The 21,582-nt window shown below is 35.4% G+C and overlaps 1 protein-coding gene across 9 annotated transcripts in view; it reads left to right on the top strand.

Annotated features, from left to right (window-relative positions):
* LOC133771829 (endophilin-A1) overlaps positions 1-21,582 on the top strand; it is a 717,118-nt gene that overhangs the window by 364,054 nt on the left and 331,482 nt on the right. For 8 of the 9 annotated variants that reach the window (XM_062208166.1, XM_062208164.1, XM_062208168.1 and 5 more), the window contains 5 exons: positions 863-1,054; positions 8,583-8,680; positions 10,717-10,843; positions 11,996-12,133; positions 12,790-12,975. In XM_062208166.1, coding sequence (XP_062064150.1) covers positions 863-1,054; positions 8,583-8,680; positions 10,717-10,843; positions 11,996-12,133; positions 12,790-12,975 — 741 coding nt within the window. The remainder of the gene's footprint in view (positions 1-862; positions 1,055-8,582; positions 8,681-10,716; positions 10,844-11,995; positions 12,134-12,789; positions 12,976-21,582) is intronic. The other variant, XM_062208165.1, reaches the window with a different exon arrangement.

The raw sequence follows: 21,582 nt of genomic DNA, 5'->3' as shown, positions 1-21,582 counted from the left end.
GAAATTTTAGTATCATTTTGTCTAATTGTTCTTTATGTTAAAAACATTCCATGTTATAAGTTTCTTTGGAATAATAAAATAGTGTACTAACTCTCTTAGAGAGTTCTGAGCTATTATTCCATCATATTTGGCGACATTCTGCTGACTTTAGAATGGTGAATGAGAAGGACTAACATTAAGGCAGTCTCTTAACGTTTCTTCATAAAAGCATTGCAAGAATGTCATTTAGCAAAATGTTTATGTTATTAATAAGTCAAATGTAATGAGTTTATAGCTCCTCTACCTCAACATTACAAACAAGGCTTGTCAAGCTTGTCAACTATCAATCAAGTGCATAAAACTGAGCGAGTTTGTTTGCATGCTATTTACATGAACTAAATCTCTAACAAGCCTTGTCTGCTAATTGGACTTAACATTGATGTTGCTAAATGAGAAACATTTTGGCTGCTATGTAGGGTGGTAAGACCTACCCAATGGAATAAACAACTAACATCTGTTATCCTGTCCTGCTCCAGCTTGGCTTTTACCAGTTAAGTTGATCAGCCCTGGAGTCAAGGTTATCAAATATGAGCATGTGAATCTCTGGCTCACCCATGTATGTGAAGGCAAAGAAACTGTGCATCACAAGTAAAGGCCAGCCAACCAAAAGCTATTGAGTACAGCTGGTTCATTTTGTTTTAACTTGATGAGCCCTACAAACTTAAGCAAAAGCCAATAGAGGTTAAAATTTTTTGTAAAGTTTTTATAATAACTACTTGTATAAATAATTTCTGTATCATTTTCCTACCTATAGAATTTTATGCTTATAATTTTTAGGTTCAATGTAAGAACTTTTACAATATTCTTATGTTTATTTTTAAAGAAGCTAAACTCAGATTTGGCTGGGCTTCGAAAAGAAAAAGAAGATTTACTAAAGAAATTGGAGTCCTCATCTGAAATCACAAGTTTAGCAGAAGAAATTTCCCGTGTCACAGTTCCACGGATACAGGTGACATCACTTGGTCCTTCAAGGAGCATGGATATGGAAATGAAACAATTGCAGTGTAAACTAAAGGTGATTACAGAATTTATTAAGCATGGAAGCATATTAAGTTACTGAATCCTCAAAGATACGTTTATATCAACTCTATTAGAAAAGATAAATAATATATACATAAATAATCCAAAAATGATCAATACCATGCTTGATTTCATCAGTCAAGTTTAACCTTGTAGATTCTTATCTGGTAACTCATAGTGCTGTTCTCCAAACAGAAGTAACAACACAGTGTGAAATCCTAACTTAGAAGCTGATGGAAATTGGCCATTGTCTTCTACTCCAATACTCAAGTCCTCTGTGTTTCATATGTCTCCCTCCAACTGAACAAAATCTTTCACATGCAATATGCTGAAATAAATAAAAGTGTTTCCTCCACACACACTACTGTTTTAGTTTAGTTGTGTCGGTTGGAGATAGGAATGACAGGGTGGGAGAAGAAGCAGCTGAAAGCAAAGATGAATTGGCTTAATACATTTCAGCATCTTAAACCTGAGAGTAAGAATAAAATGCAGTGTTCCTTTTGTTTATCAAGAATTGTATCCAAATCCAGATGAAACTGTCAATAGCTTAAAAGTAAAACTGACCTTAGTTTAAATAGGATAAGCTTGCAAGGACAGAATTTGTAAATTTCAATTGGAAAGTTTATTTTCATGCTGCTTGAAACAAGCTCATTTATTCCTCACATGTTTAATTATTTTTTCAGTGGGGATTGCTAGCTGAAATCTAAAAATGCAGCATGTATGGGACCATGGTTGTCATGCAAGTCACTAGAAAGAAAATTTTTATTGTAAATGCACAGAGTATATTACAAATGGAATAATTATGGCTGTTCAGAGGGCATTGGAATATTGAGTTGTCAAATAGACTCATAGTTGTTTTCAATCCAAAATACAATATGTGTATTCTCCAATAATGATAATAACCATAATAATAGTAATATATTTTCATGCAGGATTACTAACAGCATAAGATTTAAAATGAATGAGTGTACCATTGCTTAAAAAGCAGTTGCTTCATGACATCCAAGTGGGATACTAGGGTGGATTTCAGAGCTCCTGGCTTCAGCATGGCCCAGCCCTGGCTGTTGTGGGCATTTGGGGAGTAAACCAATGAATAGAAGATCTCTCTTTCTCTGTCTTTTCTTCTCTCTCTGTCACTCTGCCTGTCAAATAAATGAGAAAAGAAAATGTTTTGCTTTAATAATTTATTGAGATGCTTCTTGACTACTGTAACCTTGGGAGTGTTTTTATGTGTAGCTCTTGTCTCAACTATACATCTTGTAATTTTTTTTAAGATTTATTTATTTGAAAGAGCTACACAGAGAGGAGAGGCAGAGAGAGAGAGAGAGAGAGAGAGAGAGAGGTCTTCCATCCAATGGTTCACTTCCCAACTGGCCGCAATGGTTAGAGCTGTACCGATCCAAAGCTAGGAGCCAGGAGCTTCTTCTGGGTCTCCCTGGTGGGTGCAGGGGCTCAAGGACTTGGACCATCTTCTGCTGCTTTCCCAGAGAGCTGGATGGGAAGTAGAGCAGCCAGGTCTTGAACCAGTGCACACATGGGATGCCGACACTTCAGACCAGGGCGTCAACCCTCTGTGCCACAGCACCAGCCCATCCTTTTTTTTTTTTTTTTTTTTAATTGGACAGGTAGAGTTATGGTCAATGAGAGAGAGAGAAAGGTATTCCTTCCATTGGTTCACTCCCCATGTGGCTGCTACAGCCAGTGCTGCGCCGATCCAAAGTCAGGAGCCAGGTGCTTCTTCCTGGTATCCCATGCAGGTGCAGGGGCCCAAGCACTTGGGGCATCCTCCACTGCCCTCCTGGGCCACAGCAGAGAGCTGGACTGGAAGAGGAGCAACCGGGACTAGAATCCGGTGCCCATGTGGGATGCCAGTGCTGCAGGTGGAGGACTAACCAAGTGAGCCATGTGCAGGCCCTGACCCCACACCTTGTAATCTTAAATACGTTTATTATATTAGAAATAGAAAAAAAATTTTGAAAACCTGGGGGTGTATATCTTCTCTTAGATTATACTTCTGTTTTTGAAAATGTGTGATAAAATATATAACTTGAACATTTCAGTGTTTAGGGTTTATATACAGAAAATAAAATCATTGATTTATTCTTTGATCTTACCTACAAAATAGATGTTAATTCCTCCTGCTGCCTTCCAGATGCATTAGCAGGAAGCTGGATTGGAAGCAGAGGCAAGACTCAATACCAGGCACCCTCATGTGGGATGCAGGCATCACAAGTGGAGGTTTAACCTACTGTAGCACATCGCCTGCCTCTCATGATCTTAATGTAACTGTATTTCTTACCAAGATAAAGAAAATGTTAAATCTGTTGTCTAATCCTCTAAAAATTGTTAATGGTTTTAAGTTGATTTACATTTTATTTATTTGATGTTACAAATGGTTTAACAGCAATTACAGATAAAAATTAGAATAGAAAATAATAACCAAAATGGTCCAATTAAATAACTTTTACTAAGAGCAGGCCCATATGAGTATCTGTAAGTTATTTATATTATTTTTATTTCCCATGATGGAAGATTCAGCCACTATATAAATCTCTCTCTTGCTTTTCAGGGATTTGTGGGTCAGAAAGATGAGACCACTGAGAATGCCTAAACCAATTTAGTTTGAAGTGATGTTGGCCATGTCTAACATGAAGTCCTGTAGCACTGACCAAGCTGCATAGGGCAAAAAGGATAAATCTTATATTTGTTTTGTGTCACATTTTAATATAGGTATTTCCTAGAAGATTAGATATCTTTAAGAATATAATACCCTCTGCTACTAAAAATCTTAGTTTCAATATTGTAATACTTTGCTAGGGCTGTCATAACAAACTACCAGAGACTAGTGGGGGCAGCTTAAACAATCAATGTTTATTTTCTCACAGTTCTGGAGGATGGAATTCCAAATTCAAGGTATCACCAGATTTTGTTTATTCTGAGGCCCTTCTCCTTGTCCTGTAGATGATTGTCTTCTCCCTATGTCTTTGATAAAGTCTACCTTTTATATATATCTGTCCTAATTTCTTCTTATAAAGACATCATCATATTAAATTAGTGCTCTTACAAGTTGAATAGAATTGGACTCCCCAAACAGATTAAACTCCAAATTCTTACACTGACAGTTAATGAAAAAACATTAATGTTGATGAATTAAGGATGGGATGGGCCTAATGGGAATTCTTGAGGTCACTGGATGTGCCTGTAGAAGGTAGTCCTCCTCTAGTGAGGGTTGGTTGTGTGAGCTGAGCACACCTCCTGTCTCTGTTTGCTTTCCGGCATGCCAGGCGATCCTCCCTCTGCACACATTCCAACATCAGCATGCCAGACTAAAAGTGTTGTTCAATCTTGGACTGTGAACTTCCAAAAATGTAAGCCAAACTAAACAGTTATTTTAGTTAGAGTGATGAAAAGCTGACTAAGACAAAGGCACAACCTAATCATCTCATTTTATCTTAATTACTTTTTTAAATACACTCACTTTTGAGGCACTGGAGGGTAGATAGAGATTTGCACTGGAGGGTAGATAGAGATTTCAATATATGAAATTCATGAGAGGACACAATTTATCCCATAACAGATATCAAATTGCTAACACAGTGATTATCTAAGAAGTAATTTATTTTCTAATTGATATTTTATACTTAATTGAGATTAGTTAGATTTGAATCTGTTAAAGGTCTACATACATCTTTTTTATCCTGTCTAATTAATAATAGACCGTTAACAATTTCTTATGTGTATTTTCAGGTGTCTGGTTCAATCAATAATGTTACAGTGCTGTCATGCATTTTTCTGTATTTTCATTTCTACTTTAATAGACACATTTCCTCACGGTACTACCCAAAATTATATAGGTTCATAATAAAATATTTAGAGATACATAAATTTCTTATAGTGAATGATATTCTTTATATTTACTTTATTTGGAGGGTTTTCTTTTTTTCACACAATCTGTATTAAATAGTACTCCAAATTGTATTTCTTATTTTTGAATTCCAGATTTTTGAAAAACATTCCTTTTTCATATTCTCTTCTGGTTTGCCAGTAAGTTAATAGTAATGAGGGATAGTGGTGTTTAAGCTACCATTCCTTTGTGTGTAACCTGTTACTAAGCTGGTTTTAAATATTTTAGAAATATCAGCTCATTTAATTCTCATTTCAGTCCTGTAAAATTGACTCTGTTATTATCCCTGTTTTACAGTTGCAAAAACTCAGGCACAGAAAGAATATTAGTTGTCCAGGTCACACAACTCCTAAGTAGTAAATGGCTACAGGCCATCAGGTTGCAGAGTCAATGCTTTTAGTCATTATACTGTGAAAACTTTAAAAAAATTTTTCAGTAAACTTAGTTTTAGAAAGCTTAAAACCAGGATGGATTCCTACCATTGTTACATTTTTTAAATATGTGTTTTAAACCAATTTTTTTTGAAATAAGTGTTTTACACAAAATTTTAAGACATGTTGCTGATAATATCTAGTAGTAGGAGCTGGAAAGGGAACAAAAGACCTGAGTTTTAATCATTTGTGGCCAGTAACTTCTTGCGGAACCTGGTCAAGAAAATCACTTAATTTCTTCAGATGTCTAAAGCAAGAATACCTTTCAAACCATCGTATAAGGACTTCTAAAAATCAAATAACTGTCAGATTTATAGATTTTTGACAAAAGTATTTATCAAGCTAGCATTGTTGTATTTGTTATAAAATTCCTGTTATCCAAAATTTAGTCACAGCATTTTTAGCCATATAAAATATAGCTTTAGTTTTAAAAATAGAAAATAATCAAACACCTATTTTAAAATCCAGTTTATTTATTCAGTTGAAGTTATTATCAGGTTTTATTTACTGCCTGTTGTCTTTTATTTTAAATACAGTTCTAAGTTTGTATATTTTATGTCTCAGCAGAAAACATCTTAAAAACAGCATATTAGAAATATGCACCAATTAAGGCAAGGTAATTGTTTTTTAGACAGGGTTATTGACAGAAGCAAAAAAAATTGCAACAAATAGATTAACAGAAACCAAAACAAAAGAAGGAATTACAAAATTGGAAAGAAAAAACAATCTAGGGCCAACTACAATAGGGATAAATATATGTTTATATCACAATTGTACCTAAAGCATCACTATATTATGGGATAGTGATCATGGAATAGATGATATATAATACAGCAATAATATTTATAACAAAATATCACTGTATGAGGGTGTTTCAAAAAGTTGATAAAAATGGAATTAAATTATGCTTATTATAAATTTTCTAAATTCATGTGTAACTTTTTCATAATGTACATTTTCCATGAACTTTTTGGCTTTCTCTCATTTATGTGGATTTCAAAGTTTTTTGCACCAAAATAAACTTAGCTTTTCATTTCATTTTCTATCAACTTTTTGAAGTACCTTCATATTGATGTATCAAAATTACCTTATCAAAATTGTACAGGGCCATTTTTCTAAATGAATAGTAATTCCAAAAGAATTGAAACTTCAGTTAGTTGGTAAATTGGCTAATGAGGAATATCTTCTTCTGGCAATGCTAGAAATAAGACACTATACTGCACTGCAAACATGCAAAAGTGGTGGATATTTAGATTGCAATACACACACAGTTGATCACAACTTACAACATTCAGAACAGTTGTCAAATTGAGGCAATTTGTAGTTTTTAGAAATAATTATCATATTTCATATAGAATTCAAGATCATTTCAATTTTTTTCTTACTGATTATACCAATGTTATATTTAAAGCTGGCCTGACTATTCTGATTTATCTTTTCCTTGTGTGAATAGTGATTTTATCTTTTCAAATACAAATAATTTTTGGAACAAGGCAAACATCCAAACCAAAAGTAGTTCTAATAGAAATAACTTACTATAGTTTAGAAAGATTAGCTAACTACTCTAAATATTTTTAAGCTAGCATGTTTCTTCCTGTTCATATTAGTTTAATAGTTTTTAAACATAACAAAGGTATTCATGTTAGTACACCAACATTAACTTTGAGTGGAAAAGCTAAAACACCAAAAAGACTAAGCAGTATCTCAGATTACATATTTAATAGGAATTTGAGTCTAATTTGAAACTTAGGTCTCTTCACCCTCTAGTGACTACCACTGGCTCCTGTGTAGGCAACAAATACTGCAAACCTATTCTGCTTTGAACAAATAATAATTATGTTTATGAGTCAGTTTTGCATTATTACAATAAAATACCTGAGGCAGGCTACATGTGAAGGAAAAGAGGTCCACTTAGCTCACAGTTTTGGCATTTACCATGCATGGCACTGGCATAACCTCAGCTCTAGAAACGCAAAGGCCCCTCCCTCTTGGCTGTATCACATCATGGCGGTTGTCAATGGTGGGAGCTCTTGTGGAGACAAGCAATTGCATCACCAGATAGGGAGGCAGAGAGATCCAGGGGTCAGGGTCAGGCTTTGTAACAACTGACTCTCATAAGAACTCATGCCAGGAGAATAGTATTCTGTTCTGCAGGCAGCATCCTCAGTCACTGAGAGCATCCAGGAGGCCCTACCCCTTACAGGTTCTCCTACCTCTCAGTGCCACCACCCTGGAGACCAAGCCACCAGCACATGCACCTGTTAGGAGACACAGTTAAACAGTATCCAACCACAGAATTATGTGTAAATGCTTAATAATAGGTAGTTTTATTAATAAGTTCAAGTGAAGAAGTATTTAGTATTCGTAAGATTCTCTATCAGTTATGTCATTGTCTAAGGAATTGTTCCAAAACATTTTGGTTTAAAACAACAACAGTTTAGTATTTCTTATGCTTCAGTGAATTGGTTAGGTAGTTCTTTTGCTGGTGTCATCTGGGTTCCTTCTAAATCAAAGATTGATCCACCTGGCTGGAAGGTCCAAGATAGCCCATTGACAGCTCTGGCAATTGATCTGCTGACTGTTGCCTGGTCTACCTCCATTCTCTTCTGTAGGGCCTTTCAGTTACCTTCCATGCAAACCGATCCTAATACGGCATTCCAAGAGTCAAAGGAAGAAGCCACGAGGCTTTAAGACTCAGAATCTGGAATTTGCACAGTGTCATTTCTGCCACATTTCTTTTGATCAAAGCAAATCACAAGCCAGGCTTTATTCAAAGGATGGGAAATGGATTCCTTGTCATGTGTGACCATATCTAATCTATTACAGTTTGTTAGTGTATCTAACATTCATTTTAAATGGTCTTATAAAACCATTACAACTCTTAATTATTTACATATTTACTTTCTACTAGAACAATTCATATTTCCTATAAATTGAGTGTGTACCCTATAGTTGTTACTTGATTTTGTCCCTCTGCAGTTTGGTATGTTATATAAAAAATTTTAGTATGACTATATTATTTATGTTAGAGTATATAAAATTAAACATTTAAAAATGTAAAACTGTCATTATTATTCACTGTAATTATTGTGAATTCATTACTCTTTTTAAGAAAGGTATAAATTATTTTATGTTACATTAGTCCAAGGTTGAAAAAGTATGTTAAAATTTATTTATTTTTAATCTAGAATGCAACTAATGAACTCACTAAGCAGTCATCAAATGTGAAGTCTCTGAAATTTGAACTCTTAGCGAAAGAAGAACACATAAAGGAAATACATGAAAAGTACGATCTTTATATTTTTATCTGCTGTATTTGGTGCCACCTAGTGGTGTTCAACTCAATTAAATGCTGTGCCCCAAGGAACAATATTAACATTTTTTAACAATGAAGTTTTCCTTCCTTAGTTCATGTTTAAACCTACAAAAGATGACTATTTAAGGAGTATTACATATGATTAGTGTCAGGCTAGTTACTATTTTTAAATTAGGGCAGAAATATTTAAAGTTAGATTTCTCTTTTAATATTTTGAACAAATATAAATTAATGTCCTTAAGACTAAAACAAAAAGCTTTCATATATGTCCATAATTTGACCGAAAATATTGTATATAGAGTGACACTTTTGTTGAGTTTAGTGCCTAAACTTGTAACTATAAGGTGAAAAAAGGAATATTTTATTTGTGGTTAAAATAATTAAAGGCTTTGAAAGTTTGTACATTTTGGTGTTTGTTAATAAGTACTTTTCTTATTCTTATTAATAAAAAGAGAGTTTTAAATGCTCTTTCATATTGAAAGAAAATTGCTTTCTATATCTTCTATAGCTATAATAGAACTAAGAAGCAGTAGCAAGTTTAGATAGGATTCCAGTCATCATTGAAATTTAAGATAGGCCGGCGCCGCAGCTCAGTAGGCTAATCCTCCGCCTTGCGGCGCCGGCACACTGGGTTCTAGTCCCGGTCAGGGCACCGATCCTGTCCCGGTTGCCCCTCTTCCAGGCCAGCTCTCTGCTGTGGCCAGGGAGTGCAGTGGAGGATGGCCCAAGTCCTTGGGCCCTGCACCCCATGGGAGACCAGGAGAAGCACCTGGCTCCTGCCATTGGAACAGCGCGGTGCGCCAGCCACAGCGCGCCTACCACGGCGGCCATTGGAGGGTGAACCAGTGGCAAAAAGGAAGACCTTTCTCTCTGTCTCCCTCTACTGTCCACTCTGCCTGTCCAAAAAAAAAAAAAATTAAGATAATATATCTAATATACATACCTATATACCACATTAAAAGTAATTGATAAAACTATTATACAAAAAGCTTGGTTAGTTTTTAATAACAGAATATCCTGAAATTATAGACTATGAGGCTGTCTTACTTATTGTTTAGTAGTGAGATCTCCAGAATAACCCTTTTTGATCCTGGATACTTCAATGACTAGTTCTATGCTTTGGTGTAATAGATTAATTTACAAGGTTCTTATGAGAAAAAATGAGTACATTCATACAAAATACTTATATTAACTGTTGCTGACACATAATAATAACTCAATAAATGTTAACTATTGTCTTTCATATTATGAAGGTACTTCAAAAATAGAATTAAAATGTTTATTTTGATGTAAAAATTCTTGAAATTCATTTGCATAGCTTTTTCATGATATGTGTTTTCCACTTACTTTTTGAAGATCTCTGTTATAGTATTGGTAGCAACATCTTATAGTTAGCAATAATTTGTCAACTTAAGCTAAACTAATATATAAATTCAAATGATACTGAACTGGAAGATACTATTCTTAATTTTAGTTTCTTTACATATCCCAGGATTTTGCATTTGTTTATTGAAATATAGCCTTGTTTCTTACCATTATTTGTTTTTTGATTATGCCTAAAAATGATTTTTCTATGCAATGCAATAATGTAATTTAAGTATAATTGATTCTGAATTTTCATAAATTTTATTTACCAGTTCATCTTTTTTTTAAATACACATACAATGGTATTTAAAAGAGTTCCTTGGAAAAATAGAGTTAAAATTTAGTTTTGATCCAGAAATCCTTTGAAATCTATGCACAGTTTTTTCATAATACAAATTTTTGATGAACTTTTACAGGACTCTTTATTTGTAATAAGCAAGTCACAATTAGATGATAAATTTCAAAAATATTAATAGAGCAAAAAGTTGTCAAGTACAATTTATTTTACCAACTTACAATTTCATTAATATCAGAAGTCATTTAAAAACTATCAGTAAGTATAACACTGGATGTATGTAAGATATAACCACTGTTGAAATATCTTTCTATACTCATGATAAAATATCTTTTTTCCTTTCAAGGATGTCTCGAATGGAGAGGGATATAACTATGAAAAGACATTTGATAGAAGACTTGAAATTTCGACAGAAAGTAAATTCAGAAAGTAATGAGAGTTTTAATGAAATGTTAGAAAATCTTGAAAAAAAGGTATCAGTTTTTATGTTCACATACTAAAAATCATCTCCCCTTGTATTTACTTTCTTAACTCAATGTTCAATACTAATAAATTCATAGAAAATGCATCCTGCATATTTATAGTTGTAAATTTTATTATTCTCTGAAAATACGTGATTCTTTTTAAAATTCAAGACTATCTCACACACAGAGTAGATCTAGACATTCTGTTACTGTTTGTGACTACCTGATGAAGAGACAATAAAGTTTAATTTTTAAAATCTTTCATATTTCTGGGGTATACAAATATATTTCATTCAATATTTTACTTTTTCTATAGTCATAACAAAGTCAAGCTTATATTTCTGAATAAAAAATTGCTATCAGAAGTTTTTTCAAAATTACATGTTTTACTTGTGTATATTTAATTGAATATACATTGGAAGGATGTTGTATTTTATTTATTTATTTTTATTTAAGGTATTGCATTTTAAAACGTTGTATGACCCCCAAACTAGAAAAGTGTTGTTTTCTCTCTCTCTCTCTCTCTCTCACTGTCCACTCTGCCTGTCCAAAAAAAAAAAAAAAAAAGTGCTTTTTGTGCAACTCATAAAACAGCTTGTGCCTTGGCATTCACTAAATGTTACCTGCTCGTGCGAGAACATCTCCCTTACTTTCGTGTTGAAGATGAAAATTTAAGTATCTATTAATGCAAATGGATTTAAGAGAGAAACTTTTACATAAATATGACAAATGCGTATGGATTTTCTTTCTCTTTCATATATGCACATAAATTACAATTTTTCCCAAGGTTATGCTTTAAACTTTGCACATTTTTTTTCCACAATAGTCATTTCAGATATAGCTTTAGAATCATTGTATAAGTAATCATTTATATCTTTAGTGACAGTAAACTGAAAAAGTGTTATTATTTGTTACTCTGTTACAAGTATTCATACATTTTTGTGCAAGTTTGGGGTGTTTTTTTTATTTTTTGCTGATTTAAAGATTTAAATTTCATTTATAATATTAGATCTGCAAATATATATTTGAATATTGATTCTGTACATGAGAAAATAAATAAAATTAGACTCATGCATTCTCTGATTCATTTTCTTTTGAAAAATATAGTACACTACTGTTATACCTTTACCACTAAAAATTACCTTTGTGCTTTTATTGTAGGTAAAGACATTAACTGAAGAATGTTCCAACAAGAAGATATCAATTGATTCACTAAAGCAAAGACTTAATGTTGCTGTAAAAGAAAAATCACAGTATGAACAGATGTACCAGAGGACTAAAGAGGAACTAGAAAAAAAGGTATGTTTTTAGGACATTTCAACTTAGAAATAGAATTTAATGATATCTTCCTCATTTAGAATGTTGTCATTTTTAGCTGGCACCGCAGCTCAATAGGCTAATCCTCCGCCTGCGGCACCAGCACCCCGGGTTCTAGTCCCGGTCGGGGCACCGGATTCTGTCCCAGTTGCCCCTCTTCCAGTCCAGCTCTCTGCTGTGGCCCAGGAGTGCAGTGGAGGATGGCCCAAGTCCTTGGGTCCTGCACCTGCATGAGAGACCAGGAGAAACACCTGGCTCCTGGCTTCGGATCAGCGCGGTGAAGGTGAACCAACAGCAAAGGAAGACCTTTCTGTCTGTCTCTCACTGTCCACTCTGCCTGTCAAAAAAAAAAAAAAAAAAAAAAAAGAATGTTGTCATTTTTTCCTCCCCTAAACTTCTGAGCCACTTAAGCATTTCACATAATTGAAAAAGCATTTGTGTTTCTACATGAAATATTGAGAATTTGATTAACATTAAAGATAATTTTGTATTAAAGAAAATTTAAAATTCATTAATTTATCAAAGTAAAAGTGAATATAGAATAGAGTAATAAACTCTGTCCTTGTCTGACATGCAAAACTAACTCTTGCAAATCTGTTTATGAAATATTTTTATTTAATCATTACTGATCTTTTCAGGAACTCAAGCTTACTATCCTAGCATCAAAAATAAATGAGACTGAGACTGCAATGGCAGAAATTGAAACAGCAGCATCTAAGCAACTTCAAGGATTAGCACTGCAAAGTGAGCAGGTCCTCGAAGGGGCACAGAAGAAACTACTGATAGCCAATGAGACAGTGGAAGAGTTCAGGATATTTGTAAAGGTATGGACAAAACTGTGGTTTACTGTCTCATAGTTTACTTCAAACAGCATAAGCAGTGGCCTCTTGCAGAGGATTTGGGGCCTACTTTAACGTTTCTTTCTGATTTCCTGACCCACAAAGAATCTTTTCTTACTCGTCACATTGCTGAAAATTTCCCTGCCAAAGACTTGTTTTTATAGATTAAATTTAAAATTTTCTATTCTGTTAATATCTTTCATAATGGTCTTAAATTTATTTCAGGTATGAAATTAAAACAATAAAATAATCAAGACAGGTTGACGATGAGGGAATTAAATCATTTCTGTTGTGTTCACATTTTGAATATCATCCAAGCAATGACCTGATTTGAGTTCTGGGCTCCTGGCTTCATCCTGGCCCAGCCCTGTCAGTTGCAGGCATTTGAGGCGTGAATCAGCAACTGGAAGATCTCTGTCTCTCAATCTTTGTCTCTCTGGCTTTCAAATAAAGTAAAAATTAATTAAGTGATTAGTTTTAAAATTTATTTATTTGATAGTTTCACAGAGAGAGAGAGAAGTAGGGAGGGAGCATGGGAGAGAGAGTGCGAGCGAGCAAGTGAACTTTCATCAACTGCTTAACTCTTAAGGACTATAAGGGCCAGGCCAAAGCCAGGAGCCTCCCACATGGGTAGCAGAGGCCCAAGTACGTGCTGTCTTTCCAGGTGCATTAGCAGGGACCTGGCTCAGAAGTGGGCCAGCCAGGACTCAAACCAGCACTCCAATATGGGATGCTGGTATTATAAGCAGCAGCCTAACCTGCTGTACCACAACACTGCTCCACTCCACTTGTCCCCCAAGCCCCGAATTTTTGAATGGAAAGAAAATCATCCATGCAAGAACAAAACAAGCAGAAACTTATTTCATGTTCTGTGATGCTAGGAGACATCTGAATTTCAGTCCACAGACTTATCAGGACAGGGATGAACAGAGGATGGTAAATGACCTAGCTGAACAAAGAGTAGATAAGCATTAAGTGCCTGCAGGTGTAGACCATCTAGAAATTATTCCAAAAGCTGAAGAAAAATAGAAAGGCTTAGGAATTGGCTGCACAAGGAACCACCAAAGTTGAGAATGAAGGAGGAAGAGAAGATATGGTGCTAAAACAGGTAGCTTGTTTGAAAATCTTTGGAAGGAATTTAAGGACTTCTGGGCTGTGTTTCTGGCCCCTGCAGTCAGGCAGTATTCCTCTGAGGAGAGGCTCTGGATTCAGAGGCACCAGCCCTGAAGGCTGGGAATCTGGCCATATTAACCCCACTGTGAGTTGTTTTCAGCTCTATTTAGTGCCTTTTGTTCTTTGTTTTATGGCCAGTAAACAAATCTTGCCAAGAGATAGACCAAGGTGAGTTCCTTAAGGGCAAAGATGATGTTTTATGAATCTCCACTTCTACAACATGTGCCATAGTGCCTTGCAAAGAGTAGTCTTGCAGAAACTATCAGTAACTAAGCACATGAAATATGCATGGGGAATGTGAAATTTTCATGGTAGTTTTTTGACCCTTTAAAGGAAGAGCCAAAATAGATTAACTGTAGTGGCAAAGTAACCTTTCTCCAGATACTGCGATGTTCTTCCCCTGTCCCCACCAGATGAGATTAAGCTCCTTGCATGACTTTTAGCTTCAGATGGCATGCATTGTTAAAAACCAGTGTATCAAACAATAGATACTGCTGTACATATAAGAAAATATTTTCAATCTATAGATCTTTATAAAAACAATGTCCTCTTACAGAATAAAATTTCATCACCACTTATTGTGTTCCTTCCCAAGCAATGCCCTTGTCATTTTACCCCTTCATTTAGACCCTCCCATAACAATTTGTGTTAAATTAAAAGTGTAGTATTGTATATCTGTTGACATGTTGGTATTCTCAAATCAGTTGGTTTTTTTGGTTTCTCTCTATAGATGGGTCAGTAGTTTGCATCTCTTAGGCTCCTAATAGAGAATGTACAGTGCTAAACATACAGTAGAATATTTCTAAATCTCCATGGGTATTTTTCTTATTTATAAGTACTAGCATTTCTGGGTTTATAGGTTCAGTAGGTATGCAAATTACTGGATCTCATCTATAAATGCGATATTCTTCGTTCCCCTAGAAATGGGAACCTGTAACATTTTATGCCATGGTTAGTAGTACCCTATTTAGAGGAAATCCTTTGCTTTTGTTTCTTTGGGACTCATAGATATCTTGGGACTGTACTCATTTTAAAAATATCTACAATGGCCGGCACAGTGGCTCAATAGGCTAATCCTCCACCTTGTGGTGCCGGCACACCGGGTTCTAGTCCCGGTCGGGGCGCCAGATTCTGTCCCAGTTGCCCCTCTTCCAGGCCAGCTCTCTGCTGTGGCCAGGGAGTGCAGTGGAGGATGGCCCAAGTCCTTGGGCCCTGCACCCCAAGCGCTTGGGCCCTGCACCCCATGGGAGACCAGGAGAAGCACCTGGCTCTTGCCTTCGGATCAGCACGGTGCGTTGGCCGCAGCGTGCTGGCTGCGGCGGCCATTGGAGGGTGAACCAATAGCAAAGGAAGACCTTTCTCTCTGTCTCTCTCTCACTGTCCACTCTGCCTGTCAAAAAATTTTTTTAAAAAATCTACAAATTACATGAAATAAAACATTTTATCTCTATCAATGAAGGTTTCCATTGGTGTGAAGTTAAGCCAGTAATGCTTGCCTATGAGGACCCTAGAGGATTATGGAGCATTTATTTTAGTAAATATCATTTAGTAAATGTCATTTTCTTCCAAATGCTTGTTAAATAGTCCCACAATTTAACTTACAATGAATGCTATCACTGAATATTGCCATTATCTTGCTGATTACATAAACTATTTTTATGACTGTTAGGTTCATATACCTTTGTTTTTTTTTATATTAAGCTTAGCGTTTTATTTGTTTAGTTTTTAGGCAGGATATTAAATAGGAAAGATATAAGATTTATTTAAAATGCCAATTATTGTTTTTCCTAAATTATTCCTTGAATATGGATGAATGAGAACCAGAAGTTTTATAAAAGAAAAAAGTTTTTTCATGACTGAGATATCTGATTACTCTACACTTCATGAGATTTCATGACCTTCATGATATGAGATTGGATGTATCTCTACACGTAAAATACTTTAGCAAAAATCTTATGTCAAAAATCCAAACATTTTATTTATCTCTAATGATATGGATAATACTTAATGATGAGTTGGTATCTAAACTCTAGTGATTCAAGGATGACATATGTATTGGTCCTTCATATTATTCACTAACAATGATTTAGGATGTAGATGACTTAATAGATGAATTCAGAATTTCTGTGGTTTCATGGCTTTTTAATTTGAATAACATTTTAAAGATTATGTAGTAGAGAAGGATATAGTCAAACCACATTTAGTACTCTTTCAGAAGTTTTATACTTTGTTTTAGCTTAGTATTTTAGATTACCTGCATTAGAATAATTTGATTATATATGTACGATTGGATGCCAAATCTGTTGAATCAAAATCCCAGGCCAGTAATTTGCATTTAACAAATTAATGAAGTGATTAGTGTGTGTAACAAATTTAAAAAACACAACCTTAGTTTTAAAACTTGAATCTATATAACAAACTATGCATCAGTTTGTTCTTTAGTAGCACCTTTTAAAAATGCACAACTCCTAATGGTCATTTGACATTTTTTTTCTTGTTTTAAGGCCAATTTGTAGTTGATGGTGGCACCACTGCTGCTGTCTGATACATTTTTCTAATCAAGGACCACCATGAACTCAATGCCCAAATCATAAACCTTGGCAGAGACTGGATAGCTGGATGTTAGGAATGGTCATCATACTCTTCCTTGTACAAGTACATATGCCCCTGGAACTAGTCAGATGTGCTTGGGAGACACTTATCTGAGGCAACATACTATCAATGACTTCCTGAATCCTACTGTTAGGTCTAAGCTACTATCTGTTTAAAGAGTTAAGACTTATGTAATGAGACGCTATTCTGCCCAAACTTAATTTTCTTTCCTACTGCTCCCCATCATTCATCCATATTGGACTTATTTCTATCTTTACTCAAGTTCTCCTTGTTATCTAAAAGTCTCTCCCCCTACTTGCTGTAGTTTTCAGATTTATCTGAGTGCCTTACTCGTTCGTGAATCCTTCCTTTAACTCCATGGTTAAGAGGATAGAGCCCAACCCTGCCACTTCCTAGGTATGTGATCTCAGACATGTGACTTCATCCTCTCTGCTTTAGTTTCCCTTTCCCTATCTGGTGTAATAATGGGACAAAGATATGATTAGAATTTAAATAATTTGTCATAGCTAAAGCTCAGAACAGTACCTGTTATACCAGAAATGCTATCGATGTATAAACTCTTAGTAGTAGTAGTAATTGTAGTATGATTCTTATTTATTTCCTGAACATTTTTGTGTGTACCACATAAATTAACACTAACTTGTGTTGTTTTCAGGTAAGATTATAACTAACTTGTGGGCAGGGGCATGTCCTTTCTTATCCTCAGAGTACTGGCACATAATAGGACTCATCAAATTCTTGAGGAATTAGTTTCATACATGCTTCAAGAATGATGCTCATAATCATGCTCAGAAGGAAAACTCTATGAAATCCGGGGCTCTGCATATTCCTTAATGAGCACTGTTAAGAAATGAGCACTGTACCTACATAGAACATTATGCATATCAGGACTCATTCTATACATAGTGTGTTAGGATATCATGTACACAAAAGTACTTAATAAATATTATTAGTAGAATTAATAGTAATAATGTTTGTTCTGGCCCTGTTGCGGAATCTGCGTTCCCTTTAGTCTTTTCATTTATTCATAGGATACAGCCAGATTATGGAAGAGGTGCAGTAGCCATCTGTTCTAGATCTAGTCTTGAATATGGAATTTTGCCCCAGGGTGAAATCAAGTGTTTTGAGCATCTGGGCTGCATATATGTGGCAGAGCTGAGGCTATGAATTCCCCTAATAACTGAATAAAACACACTGGGGAAATTTCTAGAAGTATTTGCTCAGTTTGACTCGGCCCTGATATACAGGCTTGTTCATATGTTTGTATGTGAGAGTCACATGCCAAGCACCATCTTCTCAATATTTTTAGTTTCTGTTGTTATCTATGAAATAAATACCAGCCAAAGAACAATATTTACTTGGAAGCTTAAGTGATTTCATCATCAGTATCTACTTGCTTTGATAAGATTTAGTAAGATGTTTTCAGCATATGAGTTTCTTGCTTCTTTGGTAAAAGCATTTGTGGAGCATTACCATTTTATTTTTACATATATAATTGTTAATACACTGGCCCTGATATACTCTCATAAATATTTTTAAATAGTTTTAATATTTCCGTGATGCAATCCAACTAGAATTAACTGTTTCATCCCATCTTATAACGAAAAGGAAAATTACAGCTGTTTTAGAAAAAGTTTTTAATAAAAATGCATTACCTTAAGTGGATGAGCTTTAAATATGCAAATTCTATCTCACTAAAGCTGTTTAAGAAGCTATTAAGAAAATACATTAAGGCAAGAAACCATGATGGTAATGGTGACTCAGAGAATTTGATTAGACAATTATCTGCTTCCTCACAATCTAATCTTATTGAGAAAAGTCTAATCAATCCATAACATCTATGAAGCTCAAAATGGTACATAGCTAGCTAATACAAAGCTTCACTGGTAAAAACTGGAAAACTAAAACAAACACAAAAAACAACCAAATGAAAAACAGGAAAATTAGATTTAATAAAACTGAAGTGGAATAGCTTGCTGTTCCCCAAATAATATTATTGGCTGATTGCAATCAATTATATTACTAAAATTGGAAATAGTGTAGCTGTAAGTTGAGATGTACACTCAAGAAAGTATTCTAATATTGAAAATGTCCTCAGATACTGAGATGATTACCAGCCCACGATATTCTAAAAATTGCAAGAAAACTGATAGAAGTTGCTAAAAATTCAGTTAGCATTTATTGGAATTTTACCTTGTATCATATGGTATTTTTACTTATCTTGAAAATAAGGCATTAGCCAAGGGCATTATTCAACTGATGCAAATGGACTGGCACTTTTTAAAACTTACAGTGCTTTAAACAATTGATTATTTAAGGAGTTTTTTTTATGGTTTGCAGTCTTTTAAAGTTGCTTAGGCAGGAACTGAGCAGATTTTGAGCTTGTAAGATAAGGCAACTTTGTAATGGATAGAAGAAAAGTAAAATTTTTTTTTTAAATCCATGCATATGAGAAGCCTTCTAAAATTAATGGGAAATGCATATTATAAAAAAAAACTGTGCATGGATTTCAAATATTTTGCACCAAAATAAGCATATTTTTAAAAATATCTGTTTTTAAGAATATCTATTTATCTATTTAAAAGGCAACTTGGAGAGGGTAGTCAAGGGGCAAAAAGAGGAGAGAGAGGGAAACAGAGAGAGAGGAAGAGAGAGATATCTTGGATTCACTCCTCAAATGGCTGCAGTATCCAAGTCTGGAACACAATGAAGTCAGGATCGATCCAGGAGCTCCATCCTAGTCTCCCACATGGGTAGCAGTGGCCCAAGTACTTGGGCCATCTTCTTCTGTTGCTTTCCTAGGTACATTAGCAGGAAGGTGGATCTGAAGAGTAGCCAGGTCTCAAAACCAGCACTGTGATATGGGATGCCCACATCACTAGTGGAGGCTCAACCTACTATACTACAATGTCAACCCTAATAAACTTATTTTTTAATTTCATTTTTCCAAAAACTCTTTGAAGTACCCTTGTATGAAAGCAGAAAATTTACTTTGATACATGAGTGGAATGTAAAATATTTTAATGAACTTAGGTGAAAGCTCTACTATAAATATTTAAAGTACATTTAGAATAGAAGAGGATTATTCATGTACTATTATGTATATTTCAACAAAGTAACAGCACTTTGTAATGTGGAAATGCATTTCATTTATTATTTGCTTCCATTATTTAAAAAATTCTTATTTAGTTATTTTCATTTTATTTTAAACAGAGAGACAGATGGACGTAGATCTATATGCCGATTTACTCTCCAGATGCTAGCAACAGCAAGGACTGAGTCAGACCAAAGCCAGGAACCTGGAACTCAAGAACCAGAATACCTTCTGACTCCTAGAGTATACATAAGGAGGAATCTAGATTGGGTGGGGGGTAGCCTGGACTTGAGCCAGTCATTCCAGTGTGGGTTGCAAGCATCCTAAGTAGCAAATTATCTACTGTACCAAACACTCATCCTAGTAAATGCACTTTTGAAAAGGATTTATTTATTTATTTGAAAGTCAGAGTGACAGAGAGACAGAGATGTTCCATCTGATGCTTAATGGCCACAACTTCCAGGACCGGGCCAGGCCAAAGTCAGGAGCCAAGAGCCAGGAGCTTTTCCTGGGTTTCTCATATGGATGGCAGGGGCCCAAGTACTTGGGCCATCTTTTGCTGCTTTTCCAGGACATTAGCAGAGAGTTGAATTGAAAGTGGAGCAACCAGGACACAAACTCGTACCCATATGAGATGACAGTGTTGCAGGCAGCAGCTTAATCCACTACACCACGATGCTGGCCCCAGCAAATGCATTTTAAATGATGTGTACAATGTATATTATTTAATAACAGTGCTGCTCATTATGTAGGCTACCAAGTGCTGGTTGGTTCCACCTCATTTAAGCACCTCTTTTTTTATGACACTTGAATTGTATATGTGGGTGGTTCCTGAGCTTCTTCTATTATCATTCATTCCAGTTTAGAAATTCTGTTGGAATGCATTAGGTTTCAAATGCAGATTGGAACATACAATCACGCATCCAAATCCTTTTGTACTTCCTTGTACAGTGGTAGTCATACAACTTAGCACCAGTATTATAGTCTTTCTCTCCAAAACAGTTCTGTTATGATTTATATATGCATGTGAGTCACGCAATACCCTAGACTTCCAATTCCAGCATCTTCGATTCCAATTACTAATCCAGTCATCATATACCTTATCTATGGTTCTCAACTAAGTAGGTGTATGAGCTGGAAGGCCACGCCTTCACCACGCCCCTGTGTGGCCTCATTCCCCTAGCTGGCCACACCTGGGTGCCCACCAGCCAATCAGGTTAATTAACCACTCCACTTTGGAAGTAAGTTAAAAGCCAGGACATGGTGTGCCCCACCCCTCTCTTCTTCCCTGGCCTCTTGCCAGGAGGGGCTTGCTGTAGCCCTGTGCCTCCAGGGCACATAGCCTTCTGGCCATGTGCTCTAGGCTTCCTGGCCCAGATACAGGCCTAGATGCTCTTCGGCGTGGCTGGTTCCTGGTGCTCAGTATAAACCCCTATTTACCTCTCTCTCTTAAATAAAGCTCTCACTCTCCTATACATCTTTCTCACTAAATAAAAGCTTAAAACATACCATGCTGCCTCATTTATCTGTGCCGGTATTTAGAATTATTTTCTAAATATTAGGCAAGTACCCTCTTGGGCTTATTAATATCGGGGATTTAGTAATAAGCCCATGGTGAAATCGTATGGCACTCCAAATTCTGGTAGCACATGTGGCACCCTGGATAGCATTTCTAGGGAACTCTAAGGGACCACATTTCAGTAGAGATTTTA

The sequence above is a fragment of the Lepus europaeus genome, chromosome 12 (assembly GCF_033115175.1).
Source record: "Lepus europaeus isolate LE1 chromosome 12, mLepTim1.pri, whole genome shotgun sequence".
In the NCBI taxonomy this organism is placed as follows: domain Eukaryota; kingdom Metazoa; phylum Chordata; class Mammalia; order Lagomorpha; family Leporidae; genus Lepus; species Lepus europaeus.
This window is presented reverse-complemented; position numbering and strand designations above follow the sequence as displayed.